At 42.0% G+C, this 23277-nt stretch overlaps 1 protein-coding gene across 1 annotated transcript in view; it reads left to right on the top strand.

The window, feature by feature from the left end:
* ERGIC1 (endoplasmic reticulum-golgi intermediate compartment 1) overlaps positions 1–23026 on the top strand; it is a 61199-nt gene extending 38173 nt beyond the window's left edge. Inside the window, exons 4-10 of the mRNA XM_049829263.1 lie at positions 1810–1904; positions 2550–2674; positions 5154–5258; positions 9246–9306; positions 10501–10601; positions 13336–13458; positions 19210–23026. Coding sequence (XP_049685220.1) covers positions 1810–1904; positions 2550–2674; positions 5154–5258; positions 9246–9306; positions 10501–10601; positions 13336–13458; positions 19210–19317 — 718 coding nt within the window. The 3' untranslated portion in view covers positions 19318–23026. The remainder of the gene's footprint in view (positions 1–1809; positions 1905–2549; positions 2675–5153; positions 5259–9245; positions 9307–10500; positions 10602–13335; positions 13459–19209) is intronic.
* Positions 23027–23277: the final 251 nt, after the last annotated feature.

The following is a 23277-nucleotide window of genomic DNA, read 5'->3' on the forward strand; positions in this document are numbered from 1 at the left end:
AAGTTGCCCATGGCACTGGCTGGGCATGGCCCACATCTCAGATGGCAGAGAGCTGTGAAGAAGCCAGGGGCTGTTATGAAACAGGAGAATCTTGATGGGAGGACTTGGGGAGTACAAAAAGGTGCATTGCTTTGGGAGATTAATGCCTGTCCTGGCTGGAGCTGCTCTCAAAACCTTATTTGGACATATGACTTAATCCCGATCGCTACCCAATCTGCCAGTAATAAACACGTAGAAGATTTAATGCATTCCACCCGGTAGAAGAGGGCTCAGCCAAGAAGCTTTTAACTAGGTCACTGATGAGCAATCTTTCCCCTCCCTCTGTGTCATTTTTATTAATCACTTGAAAAATACGTTGAGTAATGATTGCAAGCAACTTGTCAAGCCAATTAAAGACAGAGAAAGGTAGGGCTGTGAAGCTGAAGACAAATGCTGTGCTGGTTTTAAATGAGTGTCTGTAAACCCCACTGACCTGTGAGTAATTACGTCCAAAAAAATTGGCAGCTGAGTGTTTCTCAGGGTGAAGGCTTGTTTCTTCTGGATCCACAGGGCAAACAGTTCATTATGGTCCAGAGATGTATCACCAGAGCAAAATCACTTTGAATCTGTCTTGTAGCTGCCCTTAGTCTGGTTTGTCTATTAGCATATAGAGTCTTCAGCAAGGGCTTGTCAAAGGTTTTCACACACTTTGAGCATTAAATAAAAATAACACAGAGCACTTACTAGGGAAGGTAGTTTATTTTATGTAGCTTGAACATAAGTTCCCATACCTTTATAATCTGTCAAACTGGAAGACAAATTGTCAAATTTTCTTATCTGATGAGGCTGACTAGTGTTGGGCTTTGAGGGAGAAAGAGCTGCTAGGTAACCTTGCCATCTTCTCAGTTCAGTGTCATGGGTTTCCTTGGAGTGGATTCTCTAGGACCATTCAGCTAATTTGGCTGTGCTTGCTTTGGGGTTTTTTTTTGTTTATATTTTACATGTCAGATGGATTGTATGTGTCAACAACAAATATTTATACTCTTGTATTCCTTTTACTCTATATCTGTATTTTGTCTTTGTGAAATATGTGCCAGCACTGTGGGTGCTATGAAACAACATTACTCTTCAGGAGACTGTTGCATAGTGTATTAGATCCTGCTGTCCAGGATGTTTCTTCCCATCTGTTCCTGGCTCAAATCCTCTTCTGAATTTCAGTCGTTGCTTTTGGTTACCATTCATAGATTGAAATGAGATACTAAGGAGGGAGATAAAAGTATGCCATGCTGCCTTCTCTTGCCACTGCTCTGTCAACTGGGTGGCAGTGACAAATGGCAATTAGTTACACAAATAAGCTTTCTTGTGGGATAGTTGAGAGCAGCCTTTCGCTAAAACTATGAAACAGATCGGAAAGCACATGCTTCCCTCTTTCCCAAAAGGAGTAACAGCCCAGGTATGCGGAGGGCTAGCACACTAGCCTGCCACCTCTTCAACATTACGCTCTTGTTTTGTATCACCTCTGGAAACTCAGGTTAGGTAAGGGGGCAGGAAGCATAAATCAGAGCAGGAGTTTTGTTTTCTGCTGGTGCAAGGGACTTGTTTAAAGCCTCCTGCACTTGCTAAGCAAGTAGTAAAATTAAATCATGATTTGTCCCCATGCAGTTGTGGAGGGCTTTTCCTGCTCTCTGTCTTGTAACTCTATTGCAGCTGTCACACAGTCAACTCCCTGCTTCAAAGTCTCCTTTTTTTCCCTTCCCATGCAAGCTGTTGGGTTTTTTCCTGTGGAAAGTAGCTGTGTGCCTGAACTCACCTGTGTTTTCTGTCCTCCAGAGTTAATGAGCTCTACGTGGATGACCCAGACAAAGATAGTGGAGGTAAAATAGAAGTGAATCTGAACATAAGTTTGCCAAACCTGCATTGTGAATGTGAGTACCCCTTTTCACTTATCAGTTTTAGTTTGTGGTTTAACTAATACTTGAAACTGGCCCAAACTGGTACAGTGGCCCTTCTTCTGTAATAGGGTGGATGGAGATCAAGTAGCTGCAGCCTTTGCCAATACCCCATTGCTTTCTGTTCCAGACCAGGACACCTGTTTTCTTGGACCCTGTGCTCACTCTGCAGCCCATGTTAGTGGCTGACCTCCCTTGCTGACTTCTTTCTAAATCTCGTTTCCTTTTTTCATAGCGACCTTTTTGTCTCTGGGAGCAAGAAGCCCCCCAGGTTTCATTTGTAACTCTGAATGCACCAGCTAGTTGTTGGCTTTTTACAAATCATCTGCCTTGTCCACCTGAAGTTTTTCTATTTATGTAATTGAGATTCCAGTCAGCTGGCAGGGTATGGGAGGTATATTTGTGTCAAACAGGCAGTCTGAAAAGTTTGGTTACAAAGTTCTTTCTGAAGAGCTGGTATAACAATTAATATTTGACAAATGATGTTACTAGCACAGTTTAGTCAAATGTCAGGAAAAAGACATGGATTTTTTTCCCAGTAAAAGAAGTGCATGCTTTTCCTATGCAACCTTCCTGTTATTTCTTTTGATTTTTTTGTCTCCTCCCCTCCCACCCATGCAGTAGTTGGACTAGACATCCAAGATGAAATGGGAAGGCACGAAGTGGGTCATATTGACAACTCGATGAAGATACCTCTCAATAATGGGGATGGCTGCAGGTTTGAGGGCCATTTCAGCATCAACAAGGTGAGTAAGAATGACAGTGGGTGAGTGTGTGTTAGCTGGGGAAATGCTAGCAAGATCCATTTGTAAAATGCTCATGAAAATCTGTGTGTCGGTGTCTCTCCTGTAGAGTGTACGTTCATGTCCCTAATCAGTGGTGAGGTTAAGTCTTTTGGTGATGCAGAATGGTATGGGGAGAGGAGGCTGCATAGTTAGACCCACAGAGAATGATCAGACTTTTTCTTCATTCTCCAAAACAGGTAATTGAAATAGCATTGCTTAACAGCAGAGAGTAGCTCTGTGTTGCGGCCAGTGCTGTCTCTTTCAGTGCAGCAGCCTAATGTTTAGGGGATGTATGAACTCCCTGCAAATGGCAAATGGCTTCTATGTTTACTCCTCACAACTTTTGCACCTCCAAAACGTGACTCACTGTGCAGAAGTCTTTGGCAATGTCTCTGTCCAAGTGCTCTTTTGTTCCAAGAGCCGCAGAATGACAGGAATGTTCTCTACTAGAGGGTGCCAGTGTAACAGAGAAGCGGCTCCATGCTGAGATGTTTGGAATACATGCATGCAGCCTCTGCGTGTGCTTTGTCGGGATGCTCCACTTCTGTCTCAAAGAATGAAAATCCAGGCCTGGAGGAGGCTCCTCTCTGGGATGGGTGTGTTCAGAATTGAATAATCTTGCTATGTAATGCTGGAGATGACTAGCTGGGGTGGGGGAGGCAGTGGTGGGGCCCACTGATGTCCTAAGAAGGGCACACCCTTTATTCACGCCTCCTCATGTACCACAGGCTACAAAATCCTACTTCCTTCTTTTCCTCCCAGGTCATGTTAAATCGCATCTAAAAATAACAGGCAGAACCTCTTACTGATTCTATGGCATAGAAAGGATTAGGGACTTAAAAAGAGGACGTTTCTTTCCTCGCCTCTAAGCCACCAAGATTACCGGCAGCTGAAAGTCCACAAAACTGGGAAAGGGCTTCTTGAAAGGTAGTTCTTGTTCAGTTAATTCCCAAAGCAGAGAGCTGAAATACTTGGGGTTTTGTCTGCTAGATGCAGTGTGTTCTCACCAGAGCAACTCAAAAGGCGGTTGCTGTATGTGGCGGTGAGGAGCTCCCTTCGCAGCCTAATCTGCAAAACACCACTAATTGCATTGTCTCATATAGTGGTTGGGACTGCTGTCAGAGGTAGGGGACCCAACCCAGGACTTCAGGCTCTGAAAGCCTGAACTTGTATGAGCTGGAAGTCTTCGGTCCCTTGGCAGAAATTGTACAGGCTTCTGTATGAGCTGCTATCTGGAGTGGGGCATGGCCAGGCTTTGAAACTTGACCAAGGGTTGCACTTGGGTGTTATTCTCAGACCTGAAGAGGGAGGACAAGGTAACAGTGAGATAATTGTGTGTACTACTTACTGCAGAGTTATGACACAGCTTGTGTCCACACCTGAAAGTGTTCCCAGGAGTGCACTGCTGTTCCTCAAGTAATTTAAATTAGCTTTCCTGAAAGCACATGGAACCGACATGTGGCCTCCCGTGGCCCTGCTGGTGAGGTGTCTCTGCAGAGAGCACAATGGGCACCAGTTGTATAACCATCCTCCCACTCTTGTCTTAGGCCGTGTCAGATTGCTCCTCAGTGTTGCTTAATTTCCCAACCTTTTCTGGATAGGAAAAAATTCTTGCACCCTCCATAACAATGATTGAGCTGAATCTGCTGAAAGACTTCATGGAGTAGGGCTAGTGGCCTGAAAACTGTGTGCATGGTAGAGTGATCCTGTCAGAAGGACACCAGTGCTCATTTTCTGTCTTGGAACTGAAACCTTAGGTGAAATCTGTCTTTTTCAGAACTTTGTATTTCCCTCCATTTAAAAAATTAAAAACAGAAAAACCTGTACTTGGAAGGGCTATTGCCAGGGCTAGAAGCTGAAGATCTAGCTTAGTTTGTATGGAAACAAACATTGGTTTTGGTGGTGTTTTTTCTCTTTTTTATAAAACTTATTCTTACGTACAATCTTCTCAAACGCTTGTGACCAGTAGTACAATAAGAGTATATCCACAGCTTTCTTGGGTTGTTCTGCAGCAGTGGGCCCATTTACAAATGCGAGATGTGGGAGTAAAACATTAAGCAACTTGTTTGTTGCCTGTCAGAGACATGAATCTTATTTTAATAGGGATGAAAGACATAGCCTTAAGTGTTAGGAATCCCTGAAGTTGGGAATGATCCACTCATCACCTTCTAGTCAGCAGCGGTAGCAATGTGAGGGTGCCAGACTCTTGGGCTGCGGAATGTAACCGAACTCTGCTCTGTATGCAGTATGGTGGTGTTGGTCAAGTGCAGGAAGGTATTTCAGAGCCTTTCTCTGACATGCCAGAGGTTGTCCACTGCTAAGTAGATACAGCCTGCCAGGCTGGATGGATCCAGGCATTTCTGCTTCATATCACAGAGCCTAGCAATGCCTTGAGGGATAAAATGTGAAATCCTGTCTTCCTTGTCTTGACTAATTTTAGGTCCCTGGTAACTTTCACGTGTCAACACACAGTGCCACTGCGCAGCCTCAGAATCCTGACATGACTCATATCATCCACAAGCTCTCATTTGGGGACAAGTTACAGGTGAGTTCTCTTCCCTGAAAATTCCCTGGCTCTAGGGGAATGAATGCAATTAGAGTGACTTTAATATTAGACACTTTGGTTTTATGGAAGGGCCATGTGCAGTCTGGGGAGGACATAAGAAAGGACTGCCTGGGTAAGTAAGCCCATCCCTTGCATTCATGTAATGTACACTCAGTTTGGAAGAGTTTGCAAACTCTTTACATGCCACCACTTCAGGAAGGAGCAGTGTTCAGTCATAGAGTAACTTTGCTGTTTTCACCTGAAATTGAAAGTGCTTTTGGAAAACTATGTGGCTATCTTCCTGCAGGGAGTAGAAATGATAATTCATGGCTTTGCAAAATCCTATGCAGTACTGTTTTCGGTATTAATAGAGCAAAGAAATCTTGACTGTCTTTGGAGAGGAGCAGCGAGTATACTAAGGGAAGATGTGTGCTCACTACTGTCTTTACCATGGCACCAGTCAAGTTCTTTTTAATTCACTTCACTGTACTTGTATAGCAGACACCTATTAGTCAAATTTGTTCTATAAAACACAAGTTAGAACTGCCAGTTCCCTGCTGGGAAGAAGCTGAATGTGTGCACTTGCCCAGTGGATAGAGTTTCACCAGGTGTTGCAAGTTATGTAATAATTCCTGATTTCTCAATAAGGACAGATTACAGCACTTCTCTAGCCTACTTCCAAGGAGCTAGCATCATAGGTGGGAGTTATATATGTGCACACCCAGTTTGCGACTCACCCTAAACGTTGCTTACCCATAGTCTCTCTGTAATCTTCTTTCCTCAGCACAGACGTCTCATTAGTCTGCTTCTTGTACACCCACTTCCAAAACCCTTTTTCATGCTAACAAGTCTAAGCGTTGCTTTGTAGTCTTCTGATTCTGCTCCCGGCTTCTTTTAGGAAATATCTTGTGTGGGAACGCTGAAATATTAGCATATAAATAAGCTTGGCTTAATGTCTGTAAAGCACACTGAGATTATGAAAAATATTAGGTAAGTGCTAATGGGGAGTTCTGCAGTTTGCGTGGGAAATCAGTGCTCTAAGGTAGCATTCCCATTGTTTTATCATGGAGTCTTTGAGTAATGGAGCTGAAGTGCGAATCAGCATGAATGAGATGAGAAGCCCGGACAGTTGGGGGCAAAGGAGCAAGCGTCTTCAGTTCTGGTGGTGAGAAACCTGTCTAGCAAACATGTAGTTGGCTCCTGATTTGGACAAGTTCTGATTAGTATTTTCGAAGTTCAAAATAATTACTCATCATCTCCATACACAAGAGTGGAGCATGTAGGTGCTGCTGATCCTGTAGGCAAACACGAGTTCAACAGCACAAATTAAAGAAGGATATGTTCACTAAACAGGTGCTACCAAGACTCAGCAAGCAGTGTAGAGAGCCAGCCAAGTATGGAGAGTTTTAAATCTATCTAGATATACCTTTGAATATTTTGGGTTGTCTCCACCTGCTTTGATGTAATATATACTCATATTTCTTAAAGAGGGTGAATATCCTGTCATTCATTTGTGTCATGTGTTGGGAGTAAGTTTTTTGTAGATTGTTACCACCTCTGCCAGAATGATCCACTAAGGTACATGCTGTGTTCTCCAGAAAAAACAGTCTGTTTGAAATAGAGGTTTAAATCTCATCTGATATTGAATGACCTTCAGTTCCACAACAGTAGTTCATGCACAATAGCAGCAGACTTTTTGTAGATTTTTTCCCTCATGTAGATGAGGCCAAAATTCAAACCAGTGAGGTTCTTGCATGTCAGGTAACGCAATCCAGAAAGAGATGTGGAAAGTAGGAGATTATAAATTTTTAATCGTAGAACTCTCTTGAGTGTTGAATAATCCTAGTTTTAACCTTGTGAGATGTCTTGTCTTTCCTTGATAGTTGCAAGGTTGGAAGTTATTTTAGCCTGCTGTTGGACTCTGCCTGAGTTATATGTCCAGTTATATGTCTTTGCACTTGTTTGTGGAGGTTAAAGCCTAGGGTGCTCAAAGCCCTGGCAAACATCTTTTTGAGGTCCATGTTGCAGGAGAATAAAGCATTGCCACTGTTAAACCACTGACTAGTCTCCTGTGCCACTACTCCAAGCACTAGATTTGGTCATGGTAGTAGTACAGGGCAGTCCTGAGAATGTCTGGCTGAACAGGCTTGCTTAAGTTTTCTGTTGCAAAGCAATTTTGTTAGTGGCCAAAAGCTTACTCCTTGTTGAAGTCCCTCCAGGTACTTAACAAGGTACAAACAAGTATGTTCCCCCAAGGAACACACCTGTGCACTTTGTAGAGCAGAGATTAATTAGCAGTCTACGGACAGCAAGTATTGTAATGGGAGTCCAGAATATTCCACAATGAAAATCATAGTAAAATATCAGACTGGGAGTTACAAATGCCATCCGTGTTGCAAAGACAAGAGAGGCAGATGCACCAAAGGACCTGATGGCACAGAAACAGGTAGTTGTGGAGATGTCTGGTGGCTTTGAGTGGAAGCTCTGTAACTCGCAGCTTTGCAAACTCACTGTGTAGAGAGATGCAGAGCAGACTACTTTTACATATAAACAGAAGTGTGGATGCTGGGGAGCCAAGGACAAGAATGTAAGTCCAAATATACAGATACCTCACAGGATAGATACAGTTGTTTGCTGAATAACCGCTCAAATATTTACTGGTAGAATGTTTGAAGTGGACCTTAAAGTCTCTGGCCCAGATATGCTACAAGAGACTGACTTATCAGCTGTATCAAGAATGAAACATAATACCCTAGCCCAGTCCAGGGGCTTCTCTTTCTTCGTATGCTTTTTGCAATGAGTATAGAATATGTACAGTCTGTAGTTTGGAAATGGTTGTTGTTGTGTAAAATATTTGAAATGCTAGCAGACTGAAAGGCACTGTAAAGGTTCAGCTGTTGCTTTTGCTCTGTGCTTGTTACCAGCACCTTGCCAGTTGAACCTGATGATGATTTTGTCTCTCTAGAATTTCCTTTCTCAGGAGAGAAACGGGTTTCATTGCTGCTTCCTCGAAACAATCATCCACTCCGTAGCATTCAGAATAGGTAAACAGCCATTAGGATGAGAAAAAATACATCCACATGCTATCAGTTGTTGAGAGGGTCTGGGAAGAAGATTGCATTGCCCTGTTAATGAAGTGAAACTCTCACACCCATGACCAAATACTTCTTCCAAACTCTTCTTCCCTGTTGTCTGGCTTAAGGTTAGGAATTCTAGGTTGTGGATTTATTTGTCCTTTCTGTATGGCTTACTGTACATTATGTGAATGATGCAACCTCTAATCTACAGCTGTTGCTGTGGGGTTTTCCCTGTCTAGAGAGTTCACAAATCAGTTATGCTGTTGGTGAACATCAGACTCCAGATCATAGTATGTGGAAGGCATGGGATGGAAATCCTGTTATTCTGGGCAAACGGATACTTGCATGCCTGGGACCAGCTGCAGGAAAAGCTGTATGGATGGCAGTGCTGGCATGTGTCCTTTCCATCTCCCAGGGTATAATGTGCATGGTGTGAAAGCTGGGCTAATGAGTTATAGCTGTGCAAGCCCAACTGTTCTGACATGAGCTACCTTTACAGGAGTAAACCTGTAGTTTTAACCTGTAGTTGAGTTTTAACCTGAATATGACTCCCATTTATTTCCCTTTCAGCCTGATAAATGAATTTCACAGTTAACTATGCAAAGCTCTTGTGAAATTTCATTGTGAGATATTTCCTAACTGGCCTATTCCAACTGCAACTCCTTTAGCTTTGGAGTGGTTTTGGAGTTTCATTTTGTAAGATGTTGTGAAATCAACTTTTTTACTTGGAACCAACCTCTCTGGTGATGGTCACTGAAAGATATTTCAAGTCATCTTTTACTGGGTTGAGGCTTTGTTTTCAGAAAGGTTGAATCAGGCTGATCTCCTTGTTACAGGATAGGATAGGGAAGCAAAGATCAAGAGTACCAAGTCAGAGCATAGTTTCTTCATATGCCTTTTTGCTTTCCAGGTCCATAATGTTCACGGAGCATTCAATGCCTTGGAGGGAGCAGACAAACTCAGCTCAAATCGTATGTATTCTTGGTGATTACAGGTCTTAGCTGCTCTCTGCAGGAGGGGAAAACAGGGCCATTCATGCAACACTGGTGTATCCAGAAGTCTTTAATTTGCCTCTTTAACCAAAATGATCCAGACATTGCTGACTGACATCTCCATTTTCTCCAGTACCATAGAGAAGGCTTAGCCCAAAAAGTCCTTTGCAGCCCTTCTGCAACCTGGACATTGTCTCCAGCTCTGTTATGACCAATTCAGAATTATTGAGTTTTTTATCCATATCCTATTGCTATAGCTTCCTTTTACTGCTGTCACCACCACCAGAACTTTCCTTTGTTCTTGTGTTGCAAGTTAGGTCTTACCTTAAGTTCTACTCTGTGGCTAGAAGGATAGACATTTTCATTGCCCTTCTTCATGACCAGCAACACGAGAAGAAATTTCCAGTGCATACTACAATTCAGCATAGTTTTTCTCCTTCAAGTGTTCAGGCTCCCACAGGATATCAGTCCAGTTCTTGGAACAAAATTTCTATGGCTGTTCCTGAAGCTAAACAGTTACATTTTCTTTTTCTCCAGGAGCCAAATGTCAGTGTTTTACACTTGGCCAAGGGATCCTGCAGAGAAATCATGTAGAATTCTGTTCTAGAACTGTTTCAGCAGACACGAAAAATGGCACAAGACACTTAAATCATGAAAAAAACTGATTAATAATTGTTAAGCAGCTGTAGGATAAGGAAGAAGAGAAAGAAGGAAAGATGGGTACACAAGAAATGGGACTACACAGGTTGTGATGCCTCAGCTTTTTCTGTCAAAAGAAGCTCAGTGAGCTGCAGCTCTAACCTTAGCGGGTTCTTGATTTAACCAGGACAGCTTTTTTATGCTGCTGATAAGTCTTATCATTTATAGTTGCAAGGAGTTAGGAAGGTTCACGTGACCCAAACTCATGTCAGTAGGTTGCGGTACTACAGAAGTCCTAGAATGGTGGGCAGGTTCTGTCGTCATCCAACTACCTTACAAAGTTTTGTACAAAGGACATAAATGTAGGATGTGAAATTGTCACTTTGTCACAGAACCGGAGATAAGGAGGAGGGAGACTTTTCTGTGACTTACTTGTTTTAGTTGAGTTTGCACATTTACTTTAAAATGTTGTGTAGGCTGTGACTCCTTTCCCTGAATACTAACGTATACTTTCCTTTCCTTTCTTGATCACAGCTCTTGCATCTCATGATTATATACTGAAGATAGTCCCAACGGTGTATGAAGACATGAGTGGCAAGCAGCGATACTCATACCAGTATACTGTAGCAAATAAGGTAAAGCAACAGGTAGTTCTCAGAGAAGCTCCTCATTGCAGCCCAGTGGATGCATGGAGGATCTTCAGTCATCATTCCTCCTCCCTTTTGCTCCTCTGCTCTGCAGCCATGTACATTTGTTTGTAGGTGAGCAGTAGCCTCTGCTGGGAGAAGGAGGAACTGAAGCTCTTCAGAGTGGGGCTTCCTGTTGCTCCTGGTGCTGGTGTTTACCAGGGTTGGGATTGTGAGGGCTTGTCAGAGCAGGTGGTGGTATTGTTTTAATTCTAGAGATAGGTATTCTTACTCCGAACTTTCTCATGTCAGTTTAACTGATCTAGATTTCTATAAATTGTGTGGAAGTTTTTTACATGCTGCAGGAGCTCTTATGATTTGTGTCAGGATGCATCTGGATGGAAACTGCAATCCAACTGAATGTACAGGATGGCGCTTATGTGTGGTTTTATTAATAAAAGAGTCTGAATTGCGATGGATGTATCAGACAAATAAGTTAGCAGAGTTTTTAGCTTTTTACAAGTGTTGATTTGAGATATTAAGCCATTGAACCTACAGCAGCAAATATGTACTAGTTGACTTTCACAATGCCTACTTTATGATATATTTATAATTCTTAAATTAATTTACATTAATTGTGAAGATATTTGTATTTTAATAATACAATGTATTGAACTTTTTTTAAAAAAAAAAAAAAAAAAAGACCCTATTTACTTTTTAAGGTAAAAAGCCTCTTTCAATTTAAAATTATTTGCCAGTCAGGTGCTAAAGGAAAGTCCGGAATCTGTTTATAATATCTAATTACTGCTAGTTTGCTATAACTGAGAATCAAGCACGTGCTCTCATGGACTAGTTCTTAGATTAACATTCCTGTCTAGTGACTTTTGGGCTTGCTTGTACAGTGTGTCCCAATGATTTGGATGTCTCCCTCTATTCAGATTACAATGTATTTGTTCTGCTTAATGTCACAACTGTTGTTCTGATAAGAGTCTTGCGATGCAAGTTCTGAAAGTAATTTGGCAAATAGACAGCAGGAGCTTTTGACACTTCTGTGAGCATGGTTGCAAACTGGGGCGCTCAGCCAAGACTGACTCATTAGGGCAGGATTGCTGGTGGGGAAAAGGGGAGAGGAAAGAAAAAATGAGGTCAGTTCTATCGAAACTGAAGTCCAGAGAAACAGTGCTGCCTTTGCGTTTTCTTCTCATTAAAAATAAAAATTCTTTTATCGGTGCTTTAGTCCTTGACTGCCATACTGATTGGTGGGAAACAGAAATTGGAAGCCATTGGAATCGTCTGGCACAGACTGACTAGTATGAAGAGGTGAATAGAGTCTTAAATGTGGACTGTCTGTCTCCTCTCCCCTTTTATCTCCCAGACCCTACGTTTCCTCACTTCCCCGGATAGCCACTGTCCCAAGATACGCTGCAGAAGTTTGGCAATAAGACCCCTGAAAATATTACGACTAGGGGCTTCAGCTGCATTCTGCTTCTCTTGTCATCCATGGATAAACAACTACATAGAAGGAAATTTGGGATTTATATGAGATTAATGAAGGAAATAGGTGGTGTTTCACTAGCTCCCTCTGAGCTCACAGAGAGTAATATAATCTTTGTTGTATCATGCTCATGAGTGTCCTATTGCTTTTCCTTTCTTCATCTTTCTGAAGTATTTGAGGTTGTCTTTGCCTCTGCTCTGAAGGAGAATTAAAACAGAAGAGGTCATCTGAGTTGGCAGGCATGTCATAGGGCTAAAGAAGGGAAGAGCAGCTGGGTAAAGAGGTAGTGTGTGCCATGCCGGTGCTGATGGCTCTCACTGGATTGCTGAGTCCTCAGCCTGCTTTTCTTTGATTTTTCTTCAGTCTGTCAAGATAAATGTCCTGATCATTGAAAATAGATATATATTTCTACTGAAAGCACAGAGAAAATATTAGCTCAAAAAGATGTGACTTTTGATACTAAGTTCATGTTAGTATCTGTTCTACATTGGCATCCTGCAGTATGTCTTGTTGGGGTGTTGTCATGTGCCTGATTGATTGCACTGTACCTGTTAGTAAAGAAATGGATTAAGGGAGATTATCACTGGCAATCTGAAGATGTCTCTCCCGAACCAGCTTGGAATATTTTTTGAACCTTTGCCAATATTTTTCTGGATACACTTTCCTTTTGGCTTTCAGCATGATTTTTAAACATGGCTTTACGTGATACATACTGAGTGGGCAAAGCATTCACATTGTTGGTCCCAATGTGAAGGGGGCCTTACAGACAGGAGCTGCTGCTTGCTATTCTGAGTGTGTGGACAAGAAGGCATTTTCAGGTTCCTGCAAACTAAATTCTGTTTGATGAATATCCCAATATATGATTTACATCATGACAGTACAGAAAGTTCACCTGCAACCACCTAAAGACTGCTTGTATTTCAATAGAGCAGATCTAAGATAGAGAAATCAATGACAGCCTTTCTATTTACTTCTGTAATTTTGAGTGAAGGTGAGAGTAAGCACCATTACTCTCTGTTCCCAGCTATATCATTATCAGACTGTAAAGAACTTATTTTCCTATTCGATAAGGATGGGGGGTGGGCAGTCACACAGGAATTAACTGTTTGCTTCTTTCAGTCTGATCATTAGTACAAAACAGTGGAGTAAGGGCCAGATCCACAGAAGCAGTTTTATTGGAGACACTCTTACCTGGAATGAGATTGCTTACATTTTCTGCCATTTTTCCCCCCACACTTTCTTTTCTAGGAGTACGTAGCCTACAGTCACACTGGCCGCATTATCCCAGCTATCTGGTTTCGCTATGATTTGAGCCCCATCACAGTGAAATACACAGAGAGGCGACAGCCCTTGTACAGGTTTATCACATCGGTGAGTTACTCTAAACCTCTATTCTCCCTTTTTCTGCCTGCCTTTCATTTCTGTTCTGAGCCTTTCTTGTCAAGAAGAATTGAATTTCTGCTTCAGAGCATTGTGATGTGATTGAAATAAAGCGGTACATCATCGCAATGGTACTGAAGTATAAGTGAGGTAACTGGTAAGCCCTATGCTCTGACAATTTTATTTAATAGCTAGGCACAAGAAGAAAGAAAATTATCCTATTCCAGAAGTGCTAGGCTCTGTCTAGGCAGGATGGGCACTATTGCAACATGTCAGAAACTTGGAAGTAAAGCTAATGTGGTATGCAGTAACGCATGCTGCAATAAACCGTCTCTCTAAGGGTGAGATCTAACTTGCAGAGAATGGAGGGCAGTTGTTTTACTCAGTACTGTTGCTTGGCTTAATACAAGTATGCCAGTTCCAGATATTTACTCCTTGGTAGAAGTGGAGAAGAGCTGCATTATCAGATTCCAGAGGTGTTTTCCTGACGTGTTACGTTTTGATCTATCCAAATAACATGCTGCAGTACTGATCTCAGCATCTATAACAAAGCTGTACTGTCCAAACTGCTAGTTAGGCAAAGAGCTATTTAAAGATCTTCCAGAACATTAAAAAATGTGTCCTGAGGGAGTTGGCTTAAAATTTAAGCTGCAGTCTGCTGTGCCAATGAGGCATGGTAGAATGTGAAGTCGTTGATAAATTGGCTGGAATTAAGACCTTGGATTTTGATTTTTAAACTGTTTGAATATTTTAATTGGAAGTAACCTAAACAGTGTGGCTGTTTTGCACGTAAAGATTTTGATTTTGCAGCTTCTGATAAACACCAAGTTCCCTTCACTTAACTTTGGAAATTCATGTGATCTCTAGGATACACAAATACCAAGAGAAAGTGACTTCAAGCAAAATCCAAATGTCATGGTTTAAGACCTTCTCTTCTTAGCATGTCTGTCTGGTTTCAAAACGTAATCCTAAAAAAGGTCAAACATCAGCATTTTATGACTTGGCGTCTCATGCTGCCTCTGCTTCTTTCCCTAACAATATGCTCTCATAGGTTTCTTACACATCTTGTTGAGGGTGAGGCTATGGAAGTGTTTGTATGGGAAACAGTGTTTGGAAATGATTGATAGCTGGCATTATTCTTTGTCATGTCCATTGGTAGCATTTACTGCTGATATGCCATTGTATGCATATAAATAGTATCTTTGTTGAATTTGATACCTTGCTTCAGAGTTTACATGAGGAGTGTACAGGAAAGGCTTTCCTCACTGGTTGCCACAATGACCTTTTGGATTTGAGATGGCCCCAGCTAGAATTTTGTCCCATCCTGTCTGTAAAGTTAGCCAGGCATGTGCTGGCTGCTAGACTGCTGAAGAGTTTTACAATTGATTTTTGTCTCCTTTGTTTGGTCTGTTAAATGGCTATAGTCTCAAGCAGCTCACTTGGGGCCATTCCAATTGAATGTCCTTCCTATGGAGATGTGTGGATGACACTGATATCTGCAGTAGCTGTTAAGCAGTATGTCAGACAGGTGTGCCAGACCCTTGTCAGACATGGGTGACTTAGAGGCAGATCCTTGTTACAGATGCTGTGACAATCAGTCTGGACCATCTGGCCCTGGTACAGATGACCTGCTCTTGCTGTCATTTAGGCTAGGAGTGTTTTACAGTAGGGCAGCCTTGGCTGTGTATGTGCTACACTTAAAGCTTTACAGTGTTCAAGGTGGCATTGAAAAGGTTGGAGTGGGGGAGCCATGCTGCAGAGGATCGAAACACCTTTTGTCCTAGGTTTCCTTGCCCTGTTTTGATGACATGATCTGTTCCATTGTCCTTTCCACTGCTTTAGCCCCTTCCTGTATCTCCAACGTGGCCTTTTGCATCACAGTTGCTCTGGAGACCAGTTAGTGGTGATCAGCACTGGGCTGAGGTCCAGACAGAGATTGTGCTGGGGCATCTGGAGTCATTGCCGAATGGGGCTGGCCATGGAAAGCATGAGCTTTTTCTGAGCGGCAGCTGCTTAATTTAAAAACTACAAGAGGGGCTCTGGAGCAGGGGGGGATCACCTGTGACTTCTTTTAGTGAGCAGATTGTTTACTAGGGTACCCGTGTGGCTTTCAGTAAATTTAAATGTGTCCCAGGGATGCAGGAGGATCCTGTGGGCTTGAAAGATTTTAGGGGAGAAACTGTGTCGATGCTGGAAGGAAGAATACACTGTGGAGGAAGGATCCCATGTGGAGAGACCAGATGAGAGAGGGGTGTTGCCTGTTCAGCAGAGAGCCAAAGGAATCTCATTCTGCTGCTGGGAAGGTTAACTGATGCTCTTTGTTAGTAATGAGTTTGCCCCCAAAAAACTTCAGTGCCGCCAAGAGGAGCATTATAGCACCATAGCAGTGTTCCCAGACCCACTTTAACTCATGCCTGCTCCTTGGGTTTTTGTGGTATACAGAACTATCCTAGTTTTCTGTACCATGTGAGAGGTGCTTCCTGTGCAGGACAAAAGGCATTGGTTTAGCATAGATTTTACTTTACGTGTCATGCTTCAAAAAATTCAGTACTAACTAAGATTTTGTATTGCTTATGGGTCAGTGCTGCCACTGTCACTGTGCTGTGAATTTGCCATGGATCCAGGGGTTAACCACAGACACTTCACATAGTGTTAAACACAGTAGATTTTGCCTGTTAAACTGTACTGCTTAAAATCAAGGCATCTCCCCATAAAGAGAAGCCATTCATGGCCTTGTGGTTGAGGTTACGGAGCAAGGGGGAAAGTTTCACAGCTGAAAATTTATGAGTTCCTGTAAGTGGCCAAACTGAAAGAAGGTTTTATCATGAGGTCAGCCTAGGGGCTGGGAGGGGAGAGCAGGCAGAAAACAAGCCAAATTTCTGCTGAAGCATTCAATATCCAAAGAAAAAATAGAATTTTTTTCCTGATATGAGAGGCCTCATCTGCCCTCTAGGTGTGAAAAAAGTTAAACTGGAAATAATGGGGGAAAAGGGTTGCAGGGAGAATTTTTTCAGCCATGGGACCTGTTACCAACGGGTATCATAGACTCAGACCCATGCCGTTTTTAAAACCAAGACAGTATTATTCTACAAGATATGCTGCAGGTCAGCCAGAAATCTCTGGGTGGGATTCTGTAGCTTACCTTACTAGGAATTACTTGGGGGTCCTGCTGGACCCCTCTGTCCTTGAAGGTAATTTTCAGATTTTAAGACATCCCAGAGGTCCACAGTCATGTATCTGACAGTTGCCTTTCTGTCATTTTGCTCGCAGCCTTGCCTCCTACATATCCACTTGTGCTTTCCTTTAGGCTTCAGCCTGCATCCCAGCCACTGTCCTATAATCATATTCTGTTCAAAACCCTCATGTGTACCCCAATTGCATGGTCTCTCACTGCTGTATTTATTACACTTCTATATTTCTTTCTCTTCCTCCTTTAATGGTTGGGGCCAAGTCAAACTGTAACCTCAGCAAGCCAAATGCAGATCATTCCCAGTATAAAACTCCATTAAATATAAATAAGTGCATGATGCCTAACTTCCTTCAATGCTGCTAAGGAGCAACACTCCATATGTATTAGAACTGTGATGATAAAAAAAAACAGTGGTGCAGCTTCTGTGCTGACTTAGAGATCAACCCTGGCACTGCCTTTTTTTTGTCACAACGAAACAGGAGGGCTGTGTGCGTGCTGGGAGGCAGGCTCCAAGCAAATGCCAGGTGTGTGTGACTCATAAACTCTCAGCAGTACAGAGCTGTGCAGATGAATATATATATTTTTTTTCTATTCCCCACCCCCTTGCACTGCTGCACTGAAATCAGATTTTCCTACCATATGATGCAAAATCTTAGTGTTGGACGGTTTTTCTGTTATTTGCGGTACAACATCTCCTGTCAGCTGAGCTGCTGTGTACTGAAATAACCCAACTCCATTGCGGTCATTTTCCCTGAAAAGTCACCCTGCGTCACGGTCCAAGGGATAGCAAGGAGGGGGGCAGAGGGGGCAGGAGCTGGACTTGTCCCCTAAAAATACTTTGTCTCAGGCTGGTGCTCTGGTTTTTGAAGCCTTTATCTGCTGGAATGCCAACTGTCCTGCAAAAGCCATGTTTATTGCAGCTCCTCATTTCACCGAGCTCACTAAACGCATATATCCTGGTTATAAATACACATGTAAATGAGTGCTTTATTTCTTGCTGCCTTTGCTCAACATTAATGAACTGTTTGTTCTGTTGCCATTCTAACTCCCTGCTGACCTGAATGCTGCTGCTGTTAAGTTACTCTTTTGTCTGTAACTTTGCCCATGGGGTGTAGTGCTGCATGGGAGAAGAGACAGGGCACAGTAGGTCTAGTGTGGTGCTGGTTCCCTTCTGTGGCAGTTGTATTGCATTTCCCTGATACCCTGCTACATTGGCTTACTGATTTTGGGTTCCCCTCGCTCTCTTGGCTTCTAGCTCACAGCAAAATTCCCCTTTTCGTAGGCAAGCCATTCTCAGGAGATAAGCTCTGTATCTTGTCCCCTTCTCACTGACCTGGTGTCTCTTACTCTCACAGCCACCTAATCCTATGGAATGTAAAAGACCAAATTAAAAGAGCATCACAGTTATGAAGTAAAAAATGTGGGAGTTAGGAAATGCCAGGTCCTGTGTAATTGTAACTTGGCTGTTAAATTTTATTAGGTTACTTTATTGTGTATCATACTTTCCATGTGAACCCTGCCTTGTGCAGCGCGCGGGGTGGGGTGACACCCTGTGAGCAGCATTTCTTCCCATCCTACGGTATTTGACTACTGCCTTGTTACTAGCAGGTGGTTTGTATTAACCTGGTCCTGAGTACAAGTCATACGTATCTACAGGGACTCTGAGACGGCTATCGTCATGGTATTGAACCCTTCAAATGTGTTTTCCTTCGCAGTTTCCCTGGGAGGCAAGTTTGGCATTGTCCCCATTTCATAGATAAGGGAATTGAAGCAATGTGTTGCAAAGTCTATAACTGGTGCCCCCTGATTTGGGGTGCTCCGAGCCAAGATTTGACATGTCGGAATACTTTTGCATTTTTCTAGCGCTTGAGAACTGAAGTAGGCTGTTATACTAATTAGGAGATTAATTTTTTCCCTAACTCTGTTCTTGAAAATGGTCATGTTTTTACTGGTTTTTAAATAATTCAACCCGAGACATCTTGCATGGAAACCTTTGGCCCACAAAGAGTTAAGCTGGCAGTGCTTTTGTAAGCAGCACTTGTAATGGAAAGTGTTAGACAGACTTAGCTGTAGGTGTCACTGGTAGCTAGGTTTCTCTGTTAGTCACTGTCCTTCACATGCTATTTCAGTGTCTTTTGCCTGTTTGCAAATGCTGTATCTTGTGAAATAGGGAAAAGACTGCAAGGCCATGGTATTTATAATAGAAAACAGTAGTAGGAAGATATGAGCAACAGAGAGCTTCTACAAAACTTTGTTAGGTGGAGTTTAGCCCAGAAAGAAACAGCATTCATGCTGTACACTCCTAGGAGCTGGGATTTATGATTGGCTCAGGCTATGATGAGTTCAGGATAGCACTAAGTTATTCCACTGTAGGGAATGGTTTTCCTCAATGATTGTCATGTAATTACCTCCTCGGTACTGTTACCCCGTTCTTGGTATGCTTCCAGAAAATGCCCTAAAAGCAGGCAATAATATCCTTTCCCCCAGTTTCAAGCTGTGTAAAAGTTTTCCTCACCACTGAAAAACCTGTTTCCTCTCCCTGTACATTTCAGATATGTGCCATCATTGGAGGAACATTTACTGTAGCTGGGATCCTCGACTCCTGCATTTTCACAGCGTCAGAGGCCTGGAAGAAGATCCAGCTGGGGAAAATGCAGTAACAGTGAAACTCTACCCTAGTCTCCAAGGACAGGAGCAAAGATTGAGAAATCTACCACTACCTGTTTTTGTCTTTATTTTCTATTTGATTGAATCAGTAAGTTTTTCTCTAATCAGGCTGTTCAGTGAAGACGTCTTCAACAAATCAAAGAAATCTCCATGCATTTCAGAGCTCTGAGAGTGAAAAATCAATGGAATCAGGGCATGGATTTCGATTCTCTCCCCCCAGAAAGAGAGGTTGAAATGCCATATATGAAACACACCGTCAGATCTAAGTAAGGATGACAGTCTGTTTTCTGGGAGGGTCCTATGGCAGTATACAAACTAGGTAGTAGATTGCAAAGAGTTGAACTGTCTTGTGGCACTTCTTGGAATTCCGTTGGATTTGCATGATTAGACAATCGACTTTTGTATATGGCAAAATTGTATATTAGGAAGAAATTCCACCCGTGGTGCCAAAAAGGTGATGTATCTGTTGGTGAGGAATGGAAAGTGTTAGTCCCCATAGCAAACTTTAGAGACAGAGGGCAGAAATAACATCAAGAAATGTTTTGTGCTTTTATTGAAAGCTCTTCTGTTCAGATATGACCTTTCTAATGAAATGAGCAAACGAGAAGAGGAAGCTTTCCCCTAGCTACCTTTTCCTGGGTAATCTGTGATCCAGGCAGCGGAGGGCCTTTCTTTTACTCTGGATGTAAGGATGTAAAAGTGGTTTCATTTCTTCCCAGAAACTGAATATCCAGTCTTGTGTTTACAGGTGGCATGAAGTAAAAACCAAACTGAGCAACACAGTTTTATGTGGCCTTTGCTTTGAAAGGGAATAGATGTCTTTACAGCATTAGCTTTTATTCTTTCTTACATTTTTTTAAACACAGACCACCCAACAGTCTGGATTCTGCACTTCTGCTTTATTATGTTTATTATTGTTGTTGTTATTTTGAAAAGGGGTTGTATATTCTATGTGTTTAGATTGGTGCAGTCTTCTGGGTGGATAAGCACAGCTTACTGTCTTGCTTTGTGTGTGTGTATATTGAATACACCTGTCAAACACAGGAAGTCTGTCTTTTCAGGGTTTAAGGTGCCTCCCTTTTCCTTTAAAAGTCAATTGGGCATCTTTTCTGAGCCCTAGACTGACACTGTTCACCCACAGGTACACCAGTAGCAGGGCAGGCATTGCCACAAGCTGGCCCCTGCTAGTGGTTGTTTTGTTTTATTACTTAAAATGGTACCTGAGCTTCCATGCCCATTCATTCAAGCCTTGTCTTCTGGGGCCTCCAGTAAATGGAGGTGTGAGGGGAAAACTACTGCCAGGTGTGGCTTGCATGTAATGGTAGACATGAGTTCACTAAAATTAGACTGATACCCACCAGCGCATTTTCCATAGCCTCCTAAATGTTCCTTGAGTAGTAACAGTCTGCATGCTTTGTAAATGTCTGAGCTGAGGATACACAAATTTTAAGTGTTCCAGGATGGATAAAAATCATAAAATAAAAATCTTTAACTCAATGCTGTAAATTCTAAGACGGGTGCAGGATTTCTCTTGGATAATATCTACTGCCCACTGCCCTTTCCTGGAGGCAAAAGTATCCAAACATTATGTTGTAATAATATGAATCTTTGAATATTCAGTGTTAATGCTAGAGTCAGATGCATTTCAAAAGTATTCCTAATACATATCTGTTGAAATTGTCTCATTGCTTTGGAAGTAGGGAAGGTAGCCAGTTTTATCCACATACCAAAAAAAAGAAGCCAACCACCCTCGCCCTGCTGTCCTCTGCCCTGTAGTGACTTCGGACAAATTACAGCATTGGAATTTTTCCCTGTTCTTATTATGGACTGATTGCTATTACTTTAGGTGTAAACTGGATTGTGTAACTTCCTGTATCTGTTAATGTATGGATAGATTTTATACATTTTTTTCCATTTACAAAAATCAACTTGAAAATGAGATGCTTGTCTTCATTTTGGTGGGTGCGTCCGTGTGCCTGCGAGTGGTACCTGCTGGATGGTGGCAGCTGCCCGGTGGGAGCCGGGATTTTCCATTGCAATTGTTGGCTGAAGGATTTCCTCTAATCCACTGTGACCAGATGAAGCTTACAGCAAAAAATGTCCTAGTTTTTTCTCTTGAATTGGTTGCATCTTAGCTCACAGCTTGTGACCCAGTGATTACTGGGATTACAAGTATGTGATCTTTAATATCTTGGCAGTGCATCCTGAGCTGTGCAAGAGATGATCTTTGTAGCACAGTGGATTGTACTGTTAGTTTTGTGAAGTTTCTTCCCTTGTACAATTTCTTTGACACAAACGAGCAAAGCTGGTTGCAGATTCCTGTTTGTGCCTGGTATGTTATTTCTGCCCTTCTCCTTCTCCGCATCCTCTGTCTGAATTAAATGCTGCCTTCTGTGCAGTCCAGGCCAGTTCTCTAAACCAGACCAGTGAAATTGTTTGGCTTTTTTTGGAAATAACAGATGCATACTTCAGTGTGCCTGCTTTCTCTGCCAAAATGTCCACTGCAATAACCTAATAAATCACATATTTTTTTTTGCTAGATGTGGAAACCAAATTGTGCTCAAGTTCTGGCAAAACTGCTGAAAAAACAGTCCGCACCTTAGTTCTCTAAACCAGGTCTAAGGTTTTGAGTACTGCCAAGCCAAGGCTACCTTCTGGGGCTGCTGTAAGTTGTGGCGAGCTTGTCCTTCAGGTGTGGCTGGCTTGGGTCATGTAATGATGCTGCATCATGTGTTTACAGAAGAATCTGCTCTTCATCTCCAAATGTGAAAGCGAGGTAGTTACTGTTATAGCAGTCCTGCCCCGTGCATACATGTCTCATTAGATTTCACTTTTATTTTCAAACACTTTCTAGAAGATAAATGAGCTTAGTTATGCTTTTAAACATCAGTGCAAACAAAAGTAATTTCAAGCCATAGTGGAAGAAAAACCATCAATTGTAGGTGTTCATCTGTATTCCTGACTTTGCTCTTTCAAGTCAGTATTTTGACAGAAGTATTTGTGGTTTTCCAAGAAAGACATCCCTGTAGGAAGTAAAATATTTAGAACTTGTATATATTCCACTTTAAATAAGTCCCTCTAAAGCTACGCTTCATCATACAGTGAGAACTTGTGGTGTAGGATGCTTTGCAATGGTGGAGTTACAATTTTTAGCTCTAGGGAAAGCTGTGCTTAGGTATATTCTAGGCATTATGTGGACGGCTGAAGATCAATTTTAAGAAAAAAAAATGGAAATGGGATAAGAAAAAAATGGAAGACATGCAATTGTGAATGTTTGGTTTATCAAATACTTGCATTCAACTACTGCTCTGTAAAAAGTGAAATCTGCAGTGTAGATGGCAATGTCTGTAGTTTAAATGAGAAATATTCAGAAATTAAGTTGTTTTTTATTTGTGTGATATACAAACTGTTTGGGCTGAAAAAGACTGTGATGAGTGTCTGCTTTAGAATCATCGTTTGAAGTTTCAGGTGACATATGTCCATTTCTCAATAGTCCTTGGAAGAAGAGAGAGAGGGGCAGAGGAGGGAAGACATAGTCCTGTAGTATGTTATGGCGATGTTTAAAGCACAAATCTTTTGCATTTTTACAGTGGAGATTATTAAGGAGTTCTGGCATTTCCCTTTTAATTTGCAACCTTATGTTAATAAAATATTAGCCTTTTTAGTTCTGTAATTAAAAATAAAACTCTCGTGTGTTTTGAATTGGCTTCTTGTTGCACTACTAATGCAAAATCAATCTAAAAGGGCTTTTTTCTTTTGTTTTTCATTATTATTTCAGTGAACTAAGCGTTATCACACAATGAAATCACTGTAAGCCAGGTCACTGTGTAGAAAGTTAACAGGAGGTTCTTTTGTAATCGGCACTGAGTCATGTCTGGACATTCAGTGCTTGGTTTTGAACAGTACCAAGTGTCCTAACCTCCCTTTTTTTAATGAGAGGTGAATGGACTGTG

This window comes from Accipiter gentilis, chromosome 26, assembly GCF_929443795.1.
Source record: "Accipiter gentilis chromosome 26, bAccGen1.1, whole genome shotgun sequence".
Lineage (NCBI taxonomy): Eukaryota > Metazoa > Chordata > Aves > Accipitriformes > Accipitridae > Astur > Astur gentilis.